The 18,319-nt window shown below is 38.1% G+C and overlaps 2 protein-coding genes across 2 annotated transcripts in view; both read right to left on the bottom strand.

Annotated features, from left to right (window-relative positions):
- birc5a (baculoviral IAP repeat containing 5a) overlaps positions 1–2,395 on the bottom strand; it is a 3,335-nt gene extending 940 nt beyond the window's left edge. The window contains exons 1-3 of the mRNA XM_016489398.1: positions 2,212–2,395; positions 1,996–2,105; positions 1,697–1,814 (exon numbers count right to left, since the gene is read on the bottom strand). Coding sequence (XP_016344884.1) covers positions 1,697–1,814; positions 1,996–2,105; positions 2,212–2,319 — 336 coding nt within the window. The 5' untranslated portion in view covers positions 2,320–2,395. The remainder of the gene's footprint in view (positions 1–1,696; positions 1,815–1,995; positions 2,106–2,211) is intronic.
- A 579-nt stretch (positions 2,396–2,974) lies between these two features.
- On the bottom strand, positions 2,975–15,251 carry fscn2b (fascin actin-bundling protein 2b, retinal). The gene is made up of 5 exons (XM_016489334.1): positions 13,477–15,251; positions 6,106–6,262; positions 5,747–5,868; positions 5,468–5,635; positions 2,975–4,209 (listed from the first exon to the last, which is right to left on the bottom strand). Exons 1-5 carry the CDS (start codon positions 14,294–14,296, stop codon positions 4,004–4,006), a joined length of 1,473 nt encoding a protein of 490 aa, XP_016344820.1. The 5' UTR covers positions 14,297–15,251; the 3' UTR covers positions 2,975–4,003.
- Between the last annotated feature and the right edge of the window lie 3,068 nt (positions 15,252–18,319).

The following is an 18,319-nucleotide window of genomic DNA, read 5'->3' on the forward strand; positions in this document are numbered from 1 at the left end:
ATGGCCTTTCATTTTTAACCAGAAATGTGCACGCTGCTTTTCTGATGTTCACTGAAGTTTTCCGTGTCTTTTTCCCGTGTTACTTGAAATGTTTCCGTTTTGAATCGTTGTTACCATAGGCGAAACACGTGAGGAAAAAATAAACGATCTGTTGTGGGACTATATTCTGTCATAAATCGCATACCATTCATTGTTGAACTTTCTACTGTCCGTTACTGGAAATGAAATTAAATTACTGGTTGATTAAAGTTTACACACGCTTTTGGTCCGTGAATTAGGCTAGATCTCGCTTGGGATGCGCGCTGTCTGTGGAGGTTTGGCCAGGACCGGTTCCAGAATTAAATCAACATATTTTATGCTCCGTCCATTGCCAATCACTGCTATTTCGAGAGCGAATCCCGCATAAATATGCGGATGTCATTCCTGAAACTTTGCAGGGTGTAGCCTATGTGTCCGAAAAACGAAAGTTTCATACAAATTCGGAATGGATACCCTAGAAAGTGCGCAAAGCTCGCTCCCTTTATCACTAAAAAGCGTCACTCATCTTCGTTCATCGCGATCTTACAAAGTTCCGTTATAATCAATGAAGCTCTCTAAACTGCACAATGATTCTCTTATTTACATCGCGTCTGCACTTAGTCAGGAGATGAATCATGAGCGTGCAAAACTGTGGCGCTTTCAGCGGTGAGTGAATTGTGACAAAACGTTTCTGATTGGCCATTTTGTTTAAGAAATCAACAGATATGTCTGTGATTGGTTACATTGCTCAACGCTGCAAAAACACGTTGAGGGTATTTAGCGCTTGGCTAAACGCTCCAATTGCAGCGGAGCAGATATCAGGGATTCCATGACTAACAATTTGGGGGGCAATTGAAAAATCTTGTCCAATACTGTCACCTGATAGACATGATTCCTTGCCCATGTAACTTTTGGCATGCTGAGTTTTGGTTTTAAGATAAATTAATATTCATTGATTTAACTGCACTGATATTACCTGATGATAACAAAATTTGAACTGAATTAAGCTGGATAATTACACTAACTTTGAAATACTGAACTGAATCAACATTGAACATTGAGATGAATGACAGTTATTGCCTTACAAATGACACCGTTGCCTTCTGTAAAGGTGCTTATAGCTGAATTTAACTTGTTTCAATTGATGAATTTTGCAAAATTGACACAGGGTTATTTTAGTATAATTTAGATACCATTATAGTTTTTATAGATATTTTGAATTAGTTTTTATTTTACATTTTCTGTTTTAGTAATTTTATTGTGTGATTGTCATTTTCTTATTTAGTGTGTAGTCTAAGACATATTAAATGTTATTTATTTTAGTACATCAAGATAAACTAAATGAAAATGAGAAAGGTTGCGTTGACAACTTTTATTTCTGTTAAAATCTATTTAAATTTCAAGTAACAAAAATTGTTTTATGGTTAGAGTTTGCTATAAAACACTACACGGACACATATTGAACTGAAACAACATGAAACTAATTTGCGTTGAATAATGACACTATTCTTTTTTTGTAGAGCTGCTTTGCAGCTAAAAATTTAATTTGTTTCATAATTGGTGAATTTTAAAAGATGAACATTTATGTTCCCGTTTATAAGCTGCTTTGAAACTGAATGTATTGAAGTTCTATATAAATAAATGTGACTACATTATCTGTCAGTGAGCTCATACTTACGATGATAAACTCCTGTCTCTCTTTCTGAAGTTTCAGAAACTCCTCCACAGTCAGACTATCCACAGTCTTCTTCAGCAAGATAAACTCACAGGTAGGAGAATGTGTCTTATGCTCTTTCCTGATAATGCAAGAAAACCACAGTGCATCAGGAACAAAATACATAACAAGAGAACTGATGACATTTAATAAATCAAATAACCCTGACTTTAAATCCGAGTCTTATTCCATTAAGTTACACAGACAAAGCCTCTCTCAGCTCTCAAATGCAACAGTGGAAAGTTTAACAGACACGGACTCACTCAGGGTCATCCTCAGGTTCCCATCCTTCCAGCTCTTTCAGACAGAAGAAACACTGCGCTGTATCTGGACTATTCTCCCACGGGGTGTGAATAAATCCAGCTTTGGCCATCTATAGAGAAAAAAAAACAGTGTAAAAGATGAAAACACTGCATTTCAGCACCTACAAAACAAATGTTTTATTTTTTCCATCTTGACGGATCAAAGGGTTTACTCCCGTTTTCTGGAGTGCAAATGCAGCCCTCTTCAAACGGCCAACCAACGAATGTTTGAAGTCTGTTCTCATACAAGTACATTTTAGTCTGGTCGTCACTACTAAGATCCATTTTCTGGAATATGGAGAGTAAAATAATAAGACAGAGGACCGAGACACGCTTGGCTTGCTTGTTGTTGTCTGTTTTCCGGTAGTTTAAATTTTAGAGCGCGAGTTTTGATTGGCTACAGCGTATCCATCCTTCCACGCATGCGCAGAACGAGAACATCCTACATAACTGCATATGTATACATTAGAACTATTATATGTAACATTACATTACATACATTATAGTTACATTAATAATAAAGTAACTTTCATTTTATGGAACACATAATTTACTCGCTTGTTTTTGCACAGAGACTGTACTGTGGTTTATTAGAGCTCTTTGGTGAATTGGCCAATATAGTGTTTGTGTCTTGCTCATAAGTGTTAAACGTTTATAAGGCACATGAGACCTTTTCATGTTTTTTATCAACTGTTCACAATACTGAAAATAATTTCAGTAGGATTATGTTGTATCTTTACCAAAACCGTTTTCTTCATTGTATATGATCGCATAGAGAACAGTGCACTGTTGCAAATTTTGGGAATCCTAAACAAGCTATATGGAGGACATGTCAGTTACATTATTTAAATGGAAACTGGTTACCATGTTCTCTGTAAGGCTGCTGTTCTGAAACTGGTTAACAATAGTATACAAGTAGCCTATAGAGAAGTATTGGGTTTCAAATTATTATCTTATTGACTAGCTACCAGCAGTTTATTTGTATAGCAAGACATGCAAGTCTCTACAAACAGTGCTGGTTCTCTCTGTCGGTAGTAATGTGAACTGTGCACACAGCAACAGCAAATGCTGCTTGACTCAGTTCTGATGCCTCGGCAGCCAATTAAATTCAGAACAGAACCAATCCATTTGTTTCACCTAAAACCAGGTTACAGTAAATGAGATTCATTCTTCCAGAATTAAGAGACAGGCTTTTATTGTAATAACTGTAAAACCTTTCCAGATGGTCTTAAGCAAGAGAAAGCAAATAAATCACAATAGGGAATAAAATGAATTTAATCCTGGTACCTTTAATTTCGGTGAGACAGAGTAATTACTGTGTATCCTGTTCTATTCTTGGTTGCTTGGCTTCCCTGTCAGTTGCTAGTTAGCTTAAAGAAACAACAAGAAGAGTTAATTTACCAGGCCTAAATATATTTTAAATGCCATGTATGTCCATACATTACAAACACAGCAGTCTGTAACCCCAGAGAATGAAACAAGCTTCACTGGAACTGACAAACATTAACATTATAATAAATAATAGCATGAAAGACAAGACAATAATGGGTCATTAAAATAAAAAAAAGTAATAAACAAAAACAGCAGTAATGAAATATAATGTGTCAATTTGAAAATGAACAGAGATGATAAAAGTGATTTGCCACAGTAATAGCATGCTTTGCGAGTTTTATGTAAGATCATTACCTCACACATTTTTCCTAACAGTGTGCAATAGTGAACTGATATGATAAAGGTTCTTGTCATGTTTGTATTCTGTTTATACAGTCTCATTTTGTATAGGACTATAAACCAGAAATTGTAAATAATACATGCATAATGCTAAATACTGACTCTACATTAAATGCAAAAATATGGGAAAACAGATGTCCAAATATTAAACCTTAATTGTACCAATTTATTTTCTGACATCAGTAAATCCAAGAGTTTAACACAGGTGAGTGACAGTTACTTAAATGTCCACATGGTGTCAGTATTCCCAGAGGGAAGAGCTGTCTGCATTCTCTCCATTGCCTTTCAGATTGCCTCCTTGGTCTCCACGCAGATATTTGCCATTTTTGCCCCTTATAGCTATCCGTCCATGCTCTAAGAACTCAAAGCAGAAATCTTCAGGTGTGTCTCCATCAGTGCACACCAAGCCACTGTTGGACACATACCAGAATTTTCCACCAGCACCTATAGGAAATTAATACCGGTCAGCTTCATAACATAAATGTCTTGAACTCTGGTTAATTTCATTAGCACAAGAAAAAATTACAAAATGCTAAAAATTATATTTAAAATTTTTTTTTTGCATATTTAAAATGTTGAATGTTGAAATTCACTTTTTTGTCACCTAACATTTGGTATACAATATTGTATTATTCTTTTATTTGTATAAGAAAATACTGTATGTAGATAAATCAGTTCCCATGAAAACCATTTCCATCTGGTAAATTAATTAAATATATTTGGATATTTCTGACACAGATTATGTTTAATAATAACTTAATCGAGCCATATTCAATTTAGCTAAACTTCACAATCGTTGTATAGCTGTAACATTGCCTGAAAAAGCTCTATATTCCTTCAGTGCACACCAAGCCACTGTTGGACACATACCAGAATTTTCCACCAGCACCTATAGGAAATTAATACCGGTCAGCTTCATAACATAAATGTCTTGAACTCTGGTTAATTTCATTAGCACAAGAAAAAATTACAAAATGCTAAAAATTATATTTAAAATTTTTTTTTTGCATATTTAAAATGTTGAATGTTGAAATTCACTTTTTTGTCACCTAACATTTGGTATACAATATTGTATTATTCTTTTATTTGTATAAGAAAATACTGTATGTAGATAAATCAGTTCCCATGAAAACCATTTCCATCTGGTAAATTAATTAAATATATTTGGATATTTCTGACACAGATTATGTTTAATAATAACTTAATCGAGCCATATTCAATTTAGCTAAACTTCACAATCGTTGTATAGCTGTAACATTGCCTGAAAAAGCTCTATATTCCTATTTTTCCATCATCTAACATTTGCTGTATTTCATAATGTTGTATTCTAGTTTTATTGTCATAAAATTACATTGAATAATGACTTAATCGAGTCAGATTCTAGAAGTTAATTGAAGGGCGTAAAACTGTAAAACTCTTTTTCTATGATCTAACATTTGGTATAGCTCATAATGTCCATAATGTATTTTAGTTTTATGGTTATAAGAAAACAGGCCTACTGCATGCCCTCTTACAAGTAAACTAGTCTTCTTGAAAATCAATTTCAGCAGATTAATTGTTTTGACACTTTTGACAACTGATTACAACATAAATCAATTCCAGGAAATAAAAGCTGTTGTTTGCTTTCCAGAAACCTGCTTTAGGATTATTACAGGACATACAGAATAAAAATGATTGACAATGTGGTCAGATTAAAACTTACCTTTAATGTGGTATGTGCCGTCATTGAACTGCAGTGTAAATATGTCATAGACTGAACGATTGGCGTCCAGTGTATTAGAGTTCTTGTGGTGGCAAACATAACCATTCTCTCCCCTCAGGATCAGAATGGGCCTATTGATCAACTTCAGAATCAACTGCTCGTCCTCACCTGGACGAAAAAACAGGGTGACTTATTGTATTCTTGTACGTTTCTCAAATAGATTTGATTTAGATACATGTATTTTGATTTTGTTTGTGGGTAGTATCAGTATGAACTCACCCACAGAGTCACTGACTGCAGCAAGCTGGCCATTTTTCTTAGTGCATATGTATTTTCCATTGCTGGCTCGCAGTACCACCCGTCGACCGAGCCACACTATGTCAAACATGGTGTTGGCACCGCTGCACACAGTGGGAGATCGTATATATAAGTGTTAATAAAACATGTACACCCACAGAGAACAGGAGCAAATGATATAACGTTACAATTTCTGTTATATCACTGCTGTGTTATAGATGTTGTGGATGCATTTTATCATAGTTACATAATAGTAATGTTGCTTGCCCTCATGTCATATCTTAAATAAGTGGAAAAGAATCATTTGTTTTGAAAATTTTGAAAGTAAGGCTAAATCTTACGCTTCTGTGGCTGTTGACTGGATGCCTCCATGAGCGACAAGCGTCCAGTAATTCCCTTCATTAGTTCTGAATTTGCACTTTCTTGTGTCTTTATCAATTTCCATTTGAAATGTCTCCATGTCTGTCTCATCATCCTGATTGGCTGAGACACTCACTCCTGTTGAAACACATAAAGAAACAGGACATAAGACAAAACTGTTATTCATTGCTTTTCATTTAAAACAAGCATACATGGGAGAGCAGGGCATTTTTGCTTATTTATTTAAATAATGTTCAGAATAAAGCTTTGAAATTGTACCTCAAACAAAAGTCTTATTTGATATTTTATAAGTTCAAACATTTCTCAATTAATTATAAAAATAACTTAAGTCCGATTCAATTTAACTATAAGTTCATGAAGGCTGTATAACAATTCGATTTATATATTTTATGTGAACATACACTACTGTTCAAAAGTTTGGTGTCAAGATTTTTAATGATTTTGAAAGAACTTATGCTCACTGATGCTACAATTATAGTAAAAGCAGTAATATTATGAAACATCACAATTAAAAAAATATTTTTCTATTAAATATATTTTAAAATGTACTTTATTCCTGTGATGGCAAAGCTGAATTTTTATCAATCATTACTCCAGTCTTCAGTGTCACATTCAAAAGTCAATCTAATATGCTGCGGGAAAAAAACATATATATATATAATATAAAAAACAGTGACATTTTGTGAACACACAGCAAAAAAAAAATATATATATTTTTTACCTTTCAAAATAATAAAGTTTAAACCCACCTAAAATTGCTGAATCTTTCTTAAATACTCAAACACACAAAAGTCACTCTTATTACTATGCCCCAATACAAATCACACCGATTGACACTGACTGTTAGAACAATATGTAACATGCTTTTCTGAAGACGTTTCAAATGCATCTGCTTAAACAAGATAGCGTGTGTTTGTCCTGAACTTTCCCCTAGTTTGGAATCGTGAAGGTAGACAAAGCACCAGCATGATTAACTTCACTGCCACGCACAACAGGCATCAACCTGACTCTGAGCCCTATTCTGGCGCAACGTCTACAGCGGACCTTGTTTATTTAAGACTCACATCTATAGTTAATGGAGCCCAAACATGTCACTCTGCTGTCTATAAACATCCTTTATTTCAATGCAAGATCACTGATGTTTTGAAATGAGGAGGTTTACTCATTCAGTCACGATGACAGATTCATTCCGAATCACTGTATTATTTGTAACATTAACATTTACACAACAAGACCACTGGCTGTGGTCTGAAACATTATTTTATCCTAGCCATTCATCTTGATTAAACTATTGTGTTGTTTAACAGATGTAGACTTTGTGTGTTTCTATTAAAAAAAAACTTGTGTATTTTTGTCTATGTATCTAAAGTACAATCATGCAACATTTCTCTATGCATCTACATTACCATTCAGTGTAGTAGGGCAAAACCACTTGTGATTGTATCTTTCCCATTGCGCCGATAAAACCTTGGCATAGAAAATGCAACCTTGGCAGGGTCAGATTCCTCGCTGCATCCCGCTGGGTTTCTATGCCAATTAGTTCTGGGACTTTGTCATGGCATTCATTAGTCTAGAATTTAAGACATAGCTGTGTTCAAGAAACATCTTAAAAACAGGACACAAACGAACCAAGAGACTTGCAAGTGACAAAAGTAGGGTCAATCAATTCAAAATTTTGTTTAGGTTAAGAGACTTTTTAAATAGATTTTAGGTTGAGTTTTCAAATGTTATTTGCTATTTAATAAAATTATTATTTAAAACTAAACACATGTATTTACACTACTATTCAAATGTTTGGAATAATTAAGATTTTATAATGTTTTTGAAAGAAGCCTCTTAAAAAATGTAAAAACAGTACTATTCTGAAATATTATTTCAATTTTCTATTTGAATATACTTTAAAATGTAAATTATTCCTGTGATGTAAAGCTGAATTTTCAGCATCATTACTCCAGACTTCAGTGTCACATGATCCTTCAGAAATCATTCTAATATGCTGATTTGGTGCGCAAGAAACATCTTATACTTATTATTATTAATGTTTAAACAACTTTTGCTCGATATTTGTTTTGTGATACACTACCATTCAAAAGTTTGAGGCAAGTAAGAGTTTAAAAAAAGAAGAAATTAATACTTTTGTTCACCAAGGATGCATTAAATTGATCAAAAATGGCAGTAAAACATTTATAATGTTACAATAGATTGTTTTTTAAGTAAATGCTGTTATTTAGAATTTTCTATTTATCAAAGAATCCTGAAAAATGTGTCATGGTTTCCACAAAATTATTAAGCAGCAAAAACTGTTAGTGAAGTGAAGTGACATGTGGCCAAGTATGGTGACCCATACTTGGAATTAGTGCTCTGCATTTATCCCATCCAAAGTGCACACACACAGCAGTGAACACATGCCCGGGTAGCAGTTGGGGGTTCAGTGCCTTGCTCAAGGGAACCTCAGACATGGTATTGAAGGTGGGAGAGAGCGCTGTACATTCACTCCCCCCACCTACAATCCCTGCCGGTACGAGACTCGAACCTGCAACCTTTGGGTTATGAGTCCAACTCTCTAACCATTAGGCCACGACTTCCCTCAATAATATATTATATTGGTTTATAACCAATATAATATATTATTGTTTTAATGTGGTACAATTTAATATTCTGGTTTAATTTCAAAATATTACTTTAACTCTATTTTTGATCAAATAAATGTATCCTTGGTGAGCATAAGAGACTTCTTTCGAAAACATTTAAAACCCTTAATTATTTAAAACTTTTGGTAGTGCAAGTACTTTAAAATTATAAGGCATATTTAAAAAATATCTAAATTATCTTAAAATTGGTAAATATATCAATAAAACTATTGTATATTTGAGCTTTTTCAAAGATGGCAACCAACTTTATGAGGTCTTCAAATGCTTTTGAAGATAAGAAGAAACATAATGTCCAATCTTTTGGGCAAATAAATGACAACTGCATAATCAAACAAAACCGGCAGCATCGTTCAAGATGCGTCAAACAGATTGTCGTGGCTAAGGCTCAAAGTGGATGCATCCGAAAATATCCCTTGATCATTTTCTTAAGCCTTTAACAGGCCAGATCCTGCACCTTACCCCCTTCTCCCTCCACCCTGTCATCCTTCCTGCCCCTCCTCTTCTAATGCTGTAACCTCTCCTAATTCTCAGCATGCAAAGAGACACAAAGCTGCACCGTAGTAAGCAGCTTTTTGGAGTAGCATATGTACAATCCTCCAGCTCTGAGGAAAACCAGTCGGGAGGCTGAAGTAATACTATTGTTTCAACGGAACTCTGTAGGGTGCCTGAGACATGCTGGGAAAGAAACCAGGCCTATCAGAAGAATCTGCTGCCATCCATCACTCCACCGTGGAATGTTTTTTTTTTTTTTTTGCTATGATTTAGGTAATCTTGTGCTTGTGTTTCTCCCTCTGCCTTTCATTTTCTCTCACACTGTATGGACTACTTTTACAAATCATCTTGGCCTATCAATAGACACTACCTGGTCTTAATTTGGAATTGGGCTCTATAATCCGATTCCTAATGGTTTTAAATAATAGAAACATGTGGTATGCAGGATTAAGACAACACAGTGTTAGTGCATTGTTTTTGTTGGAACCAGAGTACAACTACCAGCCAGTCGCCAAAAACAAAGTCTCGTTTCTAATCAAGACAAAATCAGGGATAACGAAAAAGAAACAGCTTCAGATGTTTCTCTTTCTCAGATCAGACATCACTCTGCTGCAGCGGTTTTCATTTCTGTGGCCCGTTACACTTTATTTTCCAATTTCACGTCTGACTCTGCTTTAGTTTTGCACCAAAGATAGAAGAAGAGAGGCCAGCTGGGGCAGGACACTCTATCTCCTCTGTTGATCATTCCTCATCCACGGCATTGTGATTACTGAGCTCAATCCTGAACTCCTGCGAATGACCTCACTCCCATCACAGAATGCTCCCTCTCAATTTACCAACCCATTTCTGTGGTATGGTAACAGTACCCAGAGACAGAGACAGTGAGAGGGCCTTCTCAAAACTGGGGCAAGTAGATTGCTGCATGCGTACCAGGTCAAATACCTATCGGAGAACACGAGAGGTATATGGGAGAACAATACAAAAGGTGACTAAAGTATGCATAGGTTTTGGTTTAACATGCATGTATACAGTGGGGTTCAAAAGTCTGGGGGTACATTGGAAATCTGGAAAAATAAATATAATAAAAACATCTGGAGTGCATGCTGCTTGAGTGCTGCTGTCAACAAAGCAGAAAGGGGACAAAGACTTTCTGAAACTCATTTTAATTTTTCAATTCAACTTTCACTCATGTTGATATTACAATTTGTCATTAAAAAATTGATTAAATTATAAAAATGCTAAATATAAGCATTTCCACAAGTGGTCCCAGAAGTTTGGATCTCATTCTATGTGAAGGTGTCTACTTAAAGCTGTGATCTCAAATTGTGCCAAGACAGTCTGAGATTAATTTTTAATGGTAAAGTGATGCCACAATCTACTGTCTCTCATTTTGTTAGCTTTCTTTCTTTCTTTCTTTCTTTCTTTCTTTCTTTCTTTCCTTTCGCTCTTTCTCTATATCTCTTCCTTTGTGCTCATCTCCTTTTCACCTTCCGGGCCGGATTCGAATGTTCCAGGGAACACTGTGGAGGTGATGAAGAACATGGTAACAGATCCACACGTCTGCGTGCATGCCATCTTTCCGACTCAAGTATGTGTGCCACACAACATGTGCCATAGCTGCTGCAAAAAAGTACACCACAACAAAAGCAAGCAAATAAACATCATATCTCAGCCAATAATAGCGATATTTCTGAAAAACGACCATGCAATGTCACTACTCATTATTGATTAAAAGATCATCTGTGAGTTTGTGTTGCATCCCAGGGCGAGAGGCCTGGGGCTTAATGAACGTCAGACCTGCAGAGCTGATTGGCAGTCCTGTCTGAAGGCATCTCTGGTTCCCTTCATCATGTAGAGACTCTCTAAAAGAAATGAATTGCTTCATCCATTAGCAAAATTACTTTACCTAATTGCTTTTTGCACAGAATGAATGTGCAATAGATGGGGAGAGATGCTTCTCGTTCATTAAGAACAAATGTTCCATCTGACCTGTGTCATTTTCCCTGTCTTTTTTCACCCATAATGAAATGACTAGATTTTTTTGGGTAATATAGTGATACTTGATATTTCCTAATGTTGAATCGACACTGAACCGTTTGAAGCAAGAGAAACACACCATGTAGGAGTCATAATGTGTGACTCAAACATCTCGCAACTTAATTTTGATTACAATCCAGAGCTTTTGACTATGGCTTCAACTGCTAACATTGAAGGCCTCACAATTTATTGGAGGATTTGTATAATAGCTGCCCTGCAACCTACTTAGCTGGTAAAATGAATTCAAATTCTTTGTGCTGGTGCACATGCTTTTCTACCACAAACTAACTTTTTGAATGGCATTAAATGACTTTATCCCATGAGTAAACTAAACTGACAATACAACATCATGTCCTCCTCAGGGAACTGCTGCTAACGTCTTTGATTTATGATCTTTTAACAGTGACAATGACAAAAAAGCCATACCGTCCACCTGTCCACACCCATAATGCATTATGTCTCTATTCATTGTGATTTTGTGCCTGATCTTTCTTCTTCCTCCTGCCTGTCTTGTTCTCTTTTCAGCTGTAAACTTTCACACTTTCCATTGTCTCTTTTCCCCCATTGGGTTTTTTTGCCTGTCGGGCCAAAACCCAACTGCTCCCGAAGGACTCTCTGATTTGCGTCCCCATTGTAGCCCAGTGCATTGCATGGTCTCCAGATAAAGAAATGCGGCGGAAGGCTTGTGTTTCTGAAAGCAGACTCCACCATAATTGAAATGCCCCTGTCCACTCAATTATTTATCACACCTTGCCACTAGTGTGTGCATGCATGTGGACATGTGCATGTGAGTATATCAGAGCATATTTTGTTATATAAAAATACTAACTAAAAGTGTATCACTGTGAAAAATTCTGCGCAAATACGTGCACATCTGTGAGAATGAAAACGAGAATAAGACTGAGAGAGAGATGGATGAGTGTACTGGAGAGGACAGGATCTGTTACTGACCCAGCTTCCTATGGTGGATATTCAAAGCCATTCAGTTTCTCCAGTAATTTATCTATTGCAGGTGGCTCAAAATGCTTACCAAGAGCTCTGCACTGGAGATAATGGATAATGTTACAGCATGCAAGATTTACATTATAGAACTTAGTAGCTCAGTCAAGACAGGAAGCTACAATTATGCAGCGTGTTTGTTAGCAGAGCACATGGCCAGCGAATAAAAACTGGCCATGTCTGGTAGATTAATATCAGCCTATTCAGCTGAAAAGACAGCTGCTGTATATTATTTCTGTGAGGTCATGCTCATGGGCGTGACTCAGTGTTCACCTGCTCTCAGGCTAGTTTTCATAGATTTGACTATGTATGCATAGTTTGTAATGCAGCTGCAATTTTGCATGAAGGTTATTTTCATGCACTGGTGTGCCTGCATATAGAAACACTAATGAGGACTGAAACGGACAGCACAACAGTGCAAATTATTCTCAGACTACTAAAATCATATTGTTTAGCATATCATTCAGTCTGAAAATTACATTTTTTTCACAGAATTTTCCCATTACAATCAACATTTACATGCTTTAACTCCATACTCTAGATTTCTATATCTGGTTACCCAACAGGCATTAGAGGTACTTAATAGATGTAATTAGGACTCACATCTGTTACACAAGATGCCACAGGAGTGCTAAGGGACAGAGACCAGGGGCGTCATGCACTCATTATTTTTGAGGGGGCACGTGTTGTAGATTATGCTGATCTATAGTGGGCGATGGTCAAAGTAACCTAATAATGTAATCTATTAACTATGCATAAAAACCTGTCTGTTTACTGTTTATCAGATATGGGTGTCATGCCATAACATATTTTTAATATGACTGAGTTTATATTGAATGTGAATTTAACATTGACACACATCCTAAGCACACGGACAGAAAGTGGCTGTCACAGCATGTGAGTACTAAACTAAGTTCTCATTCACACACAAGTTTTACTGGGTTAATCTTTTTCACTTTTCCTTGATTGGTAGATGCACCGGAGACCTGATTATAGCACTTAAAACCTGGAAAAGTCAGATTTACATGATATGTCATCTTTAATTTTAAAGATTGTATTCACCAAATTCTACAGCAAAAATGAGGCTAGTCGCTGAAGCATGTGGTCCTCCTGTAGGGGAACGTCAAAAGAAATTCAAGTAGCACCACTTACCTTGTCGGATGGAAGCAAATCTGTTGTTGGCGGCCTGAAACACCACTTGTGGATGGCTTTCCTCAAGATCAAACAGCTCGTCTTTGCCGGGTTTGGAGCAGCGTCCAGAGCGCAGAGTTCCAGTGGGCCCCATGGGGGTCAAGTACTTGCCCTCACAGTCCTTGAAGGCCAACTTGCCTGATTTCAGTTCCAAAGTGTAGCCTGTCCCACGGCCATTTTCAGAGGACAGTTTCCCATCATTGCTCAGAAAGCGGCTGTCACTGGTCTTAAGACAATATTTGCCGTCCATGTACACAAGAGTTAGAAGAGCATCCACACCCCAAGGGATGTTACTGTCCACAGCAATCTCTCCCTCTGGAGATGCTAGATGAGCGTAGCGTTTGCGGGCCACGCTGAGCAGATTGGCCTGTGGGTGCAGGGCCAGGTGCATGGCCCATAGTTCTGCCTCGCCAATGGTCTGAGCAAAGCAGGACAAGTAGTCCTCTGAACCTCCGAAGAAGCGCAGATATGGCTCGGACTGCAGGGCCCAGCGCCCGTCTGACTGTGCCACAATCAGAAAGCGGCAGTCATTCTCTTTGGTTTCAGCTTCACAGCTTACCTTGCCATCTTTGTCGGAAGCCAGGTAGCGCCCCAGGTGACTGCGCAGGTAAACCACCTGACCATCCTGCTCATCCTGCTCGAGAGTCCAGATCTGCTTCTTCTTTAGACTTGGAGCTGAAGCGTTCATCTTGAAGCCAAAGGCCTCCGCTGTTAGATAGCGATTCTCATAATTAATAAGCCCGAATTGTAGCTTGAGGGCTTTACTGCCATTGGAGGGCATCCTGGCTTACAACCCAGATGGAAGCCAGAGAGTATTGAAAGTCCAGAGAAGAAGCTGAAGAGCCTGCAGACTTACAATGTTAGCTCCCCTACTTGTCCTGATTAATTTGCTTCCTATTGGAGAAGCGTAAAGTGAAGTCCACTTAGTGTAGCTGACTCTTTTCAGATACAGGCCTTAACTTTCTTTAGTAGACTGCTCCTAAGTTCCTCTTTTGATTTTGTTCTTGGTCCTTGGCCTCTCCGCTCGGTAAAAACGGCACCTTGCTCCCCGGAGAGCTTGCAGAGGCTCTGGAGATTTTTTCCCCTGTGTTTCCTAATCAGATCAGATTATAATCAGGAGGACTCAACACCTCAATCCAGAGAGCCACTGACGTCACCCTGATCCCAACGGTTCCTTTTCCTCTGTGCCTCTTTCATTCGCTTCCCCTGTCTCATTCCCTTTCCTTCTCAATTTACCTGCGTTTTTCTGGCCTCTCCAGTGGCTGCCTTTGGGACTGTGGGACTGCTGATCTCTTAAAGAGATGCTCAAGACCGAGTCGCACTGTTTTACTTCTCGACGCTTTACTCGTCTCAATCCTTCAGGTTTACATCTCATTAGTTTGTCACCTCCTTGTCCTCCTCTAAGTCACTTTACTTGAGTCACATCCTCAGAACTTGTGCGTCCCTTAAACAGACAAATCGTTCTCCTCCGAGACCTTGAGAAATAGCAGCATTTCACTGTGCAAGGTGCCCAATATTTGCCAGGCCAGCTTGTGCCATATGTCAACAAACTGAAGTACAGTGCAGCTTTTCAGGTGTACTTCAACACCTTTTCTACCTCCCTTTCACCTGTTGTCCTATCCTCTTATCTTTCTTTTTCTACGTCCTTTCTCCTGTCTCGCTGTATTGGACATATTCTTACACTAGAGACCATTTATGGAGGCCCAGTAATCCACCCGTTCTATAGTGCTCCTGCTTTTGTCCTCCTCCCCAGTCTCTAACTCTTTGCTGATGGCGCTTTGACACAAAACTGGGTAACCAGAGCCCTCCCCCAGCACCCGTGGTAGTGGCCTGAGAGGGGGATCAGCTTTCCAGTGTACACTCAGGATACAGTTACATGACTTCTCTGATTCCGAGCTCGGTGGGTCATCTTTATCACGGCAATGTGTGCATGGGTGTGAGAGTGAACTTGGAGGTAACAAACAGATGCTTATTCAAAGATACTTGACCTGTAGCCATTGAAGACCAATTTACTGTGACTGAACACATCTCTCTAGCTCATTTCCAGTCACATAAGTTGTTTGCTTAGCATTTTACTGGCCATGTTGCCTCATGTTTGCATAATGCTACACATATTGTCGATCCATTTCAAATCCCAAGCATGTTTGTTCGAAAAACAGTCTCCTCCACAGGCCCCTAATCTGCCTTTCAATGATCCAACTCTTTTATTAGACCAATCTAATCCACAGCAGCCCCAAACCCCTCCTCCTCTCCTTGGGCGCGTCTTGGACACAGAGCCTTCCATCTGTCGGGGGCTGACCGCGTATGGGACGGGTAAGCCTGAACCACACACACACATATACACACTCTTCTAAGCACAGGAACAATAAGACATCCATTAACCGTTATTGGCTTTGGCAAATCTATCCTTTGTTTACATTTGTTCGAGATCCTCTAAGCAGAGACGTTAACCTTAGACATGCACTATGACCCTTACATTTAAATTTACACTTTTACATTGTTGTCAGATGCTTTGACATGATAAAACAAAAAGTAGAAGAAATTGCATTCATTATGTTACAGTGAGTAGCTAAGGATTTAACCGCAAAATCCAGTCAAGCAGAACACAGTACCTCGTTGCAACTGATGTGCCGTCAATGGAGTACTACAAAGACTGAGTCAAAAATAATGTCCCATTGGGTTCAGAATAAAAGCTGAATTATCACACACAAAAACAAGTGTTTCTATATTATCAAAATTCAGTAATGGTGGGAAGCATCTTTAACCTTGTCACCATAATCAAATCTCTCTTCACTTAGGCTTTCTTCAATGGGCTGAGAGCTTGTCAATAGCAAGCAATCTCCTTAACAGCCTGACTGACATTTGGGAGCTTTGCACTTTCAAAGAGAAAAGCTATCATGACCTGTGAGCCAGGTTAATTCTCCTGACTGCAAATACAGTGACGCAGAAACTCCCATTACATCACTGACGATATCTTTTTCCACATGTCTGAATGAATGTATGAATTATGACTGAAGAGATAGGAGATTTCCAGATATATGAACTTTTCTTCGGTGGAAGAAAAATAAAAATGAATGGTTGACAATATGCCTAATACAGAAAGCACGTTCCAGAGTATCTATCCAAAATTTTCTGAATGAAAGGAAAGTACTAGAGTGTGCCACCAGAGGGAGGCAGAGTAGCAGAAATTTACCAGAGACATGAGGAAAGTTTAGCATTATAAGGTTTTCTACAGTAATCAGATTTTTTTCCTCTCACACATTTCAACCCAGAAATGTCTGGTTTTCTCTCCTGCAATGTCCCTAGGGTCCATTAGGAAGCCTATAATCTTTCAAGATTAACCACAATATATTCAACAGGGGTGAAAAATGCAGTCCAGTTTGCATGTTGGGAAGTCATACTGCAATAGAGAACCATCCAAACAATATGAACAGCAAGTAAATAACATTACAGACAAATTATACATCACATGAACTGTCTGGCTACTAATACCCTGAAGTCCATGTTTGGGCCCCTTAGTGTCATTTTTACATTTCATTACTACAAGATTCGTCTTTACCAGAGACATGAGGAAAGTTTAGCATTATAAGGTTTTGTACAGTAATCTGATTTTTTTTTTTCAACATGGAAATGTCTGGTTTTCTTTCCTGCACTGTCCCCGGGGTCCATTAGAAAGCTTATAATCTTGCAAGAATTAACCACAATATATTCAACAGGGACAAAAAATGCAGTCTAGTTTGCATGTTGGGAAGTCATGCTGCAATAGAGAACCATCCAAACAATATGAACAGGAAGTAAATAACATTAGAGATAAATTATACATCACAAACTGTCTGGTTACTAACACCCTGAAGTCATTGTTTGGGCCCCTTAGTGTCATTTTTACGTTTAATTACTACAAGATTTGTCTGACAGTATTATTTCAGCCCCCAGTCCCCATTCAAAAAATTAACTCTAAGCACAACAACACTATTACCACCTCTTTTATTTTTGTTGGTATTCAGCTCACAAGTGTATTCCCGTGGTCCATTACCTAAGTCAGGCATGACTCTATGCAACACAGTATTGTGCGTGTCCACGCATGAGTGTGTACATGAGTGTGCTTACGTGTGTGTAGTGTGTCTGGTGCGGTGGTACCTCTTGATAGGCAAGCAGATGTTTTTGGGAGGCCAGTGCTGCCAGGTTGAGTCTGAAATGGTTCTTTAGAGACCATTACCCAGCTCCTCTGATGGCAGTCAAATAGCTATCATTACTACGCAGCCTGGGGAGGGAGCACGATTGTCAGGGAGAGAGACAGAGAAAGATAGAGAGAAAAGAGGGGAGTGGGTGGAAGGAGAAAAAAGCTTGAGTTTAAAAATGAACATTTCAGAGTTAACAGCCCCCCAGCTTTTTCTACCCTATTAACCGCAATGCTGCTATTCCCCTGCTCTGTCGGGAGCAACCCTGCCATCCCCAATACCACCAATATACGTAACACCCTTCTTTCTTGCTCTCCTTTTCTTCTCTCTCACTCTTTATCATCCCTTTCATTTTTATTCCGTCTACCGCACTCCCCTTAACCTGTGATCTTCTCTTCCCCTTCTTCTCTCCTCCATCTCACCCTTTCCACACCCCATGCTCAATTTTTCCCTACCCTCATCTGCTCAACTCTGAATTCTGCGTCTTTGGCTCTGTAACCTTGTTTTATCCTGTCATCAGAGCAACAATTCCATGTTTCAGTTAAAATGTGTCTGAGTTGTTTGTTCCCTTTTTTATCTACACTAGTACTCCAGTGAACTTGAATGAGACTTGTATTTGTTTTTCC

This window comes from Sinocyclocheilus anshuiensis, unplaced genomic scaffold (assembly GCF_001515605.1).
Source record: "Sinocyclocheilus anshuiensis isolate Anshui unplaced genomic scaffold, SAMN03320099.WGS_v1.1 scaffold1885, whole genome shotgun sequence".
Classification (NCBI taxonomy): domain Eukaryota; kingdom Metazoa; phylum Chordata; class Actinopteri; order Cypriniformes; family Cyprinidae; genus Sinocyclocheilus; species Sinocyclocheilus anshuiensis.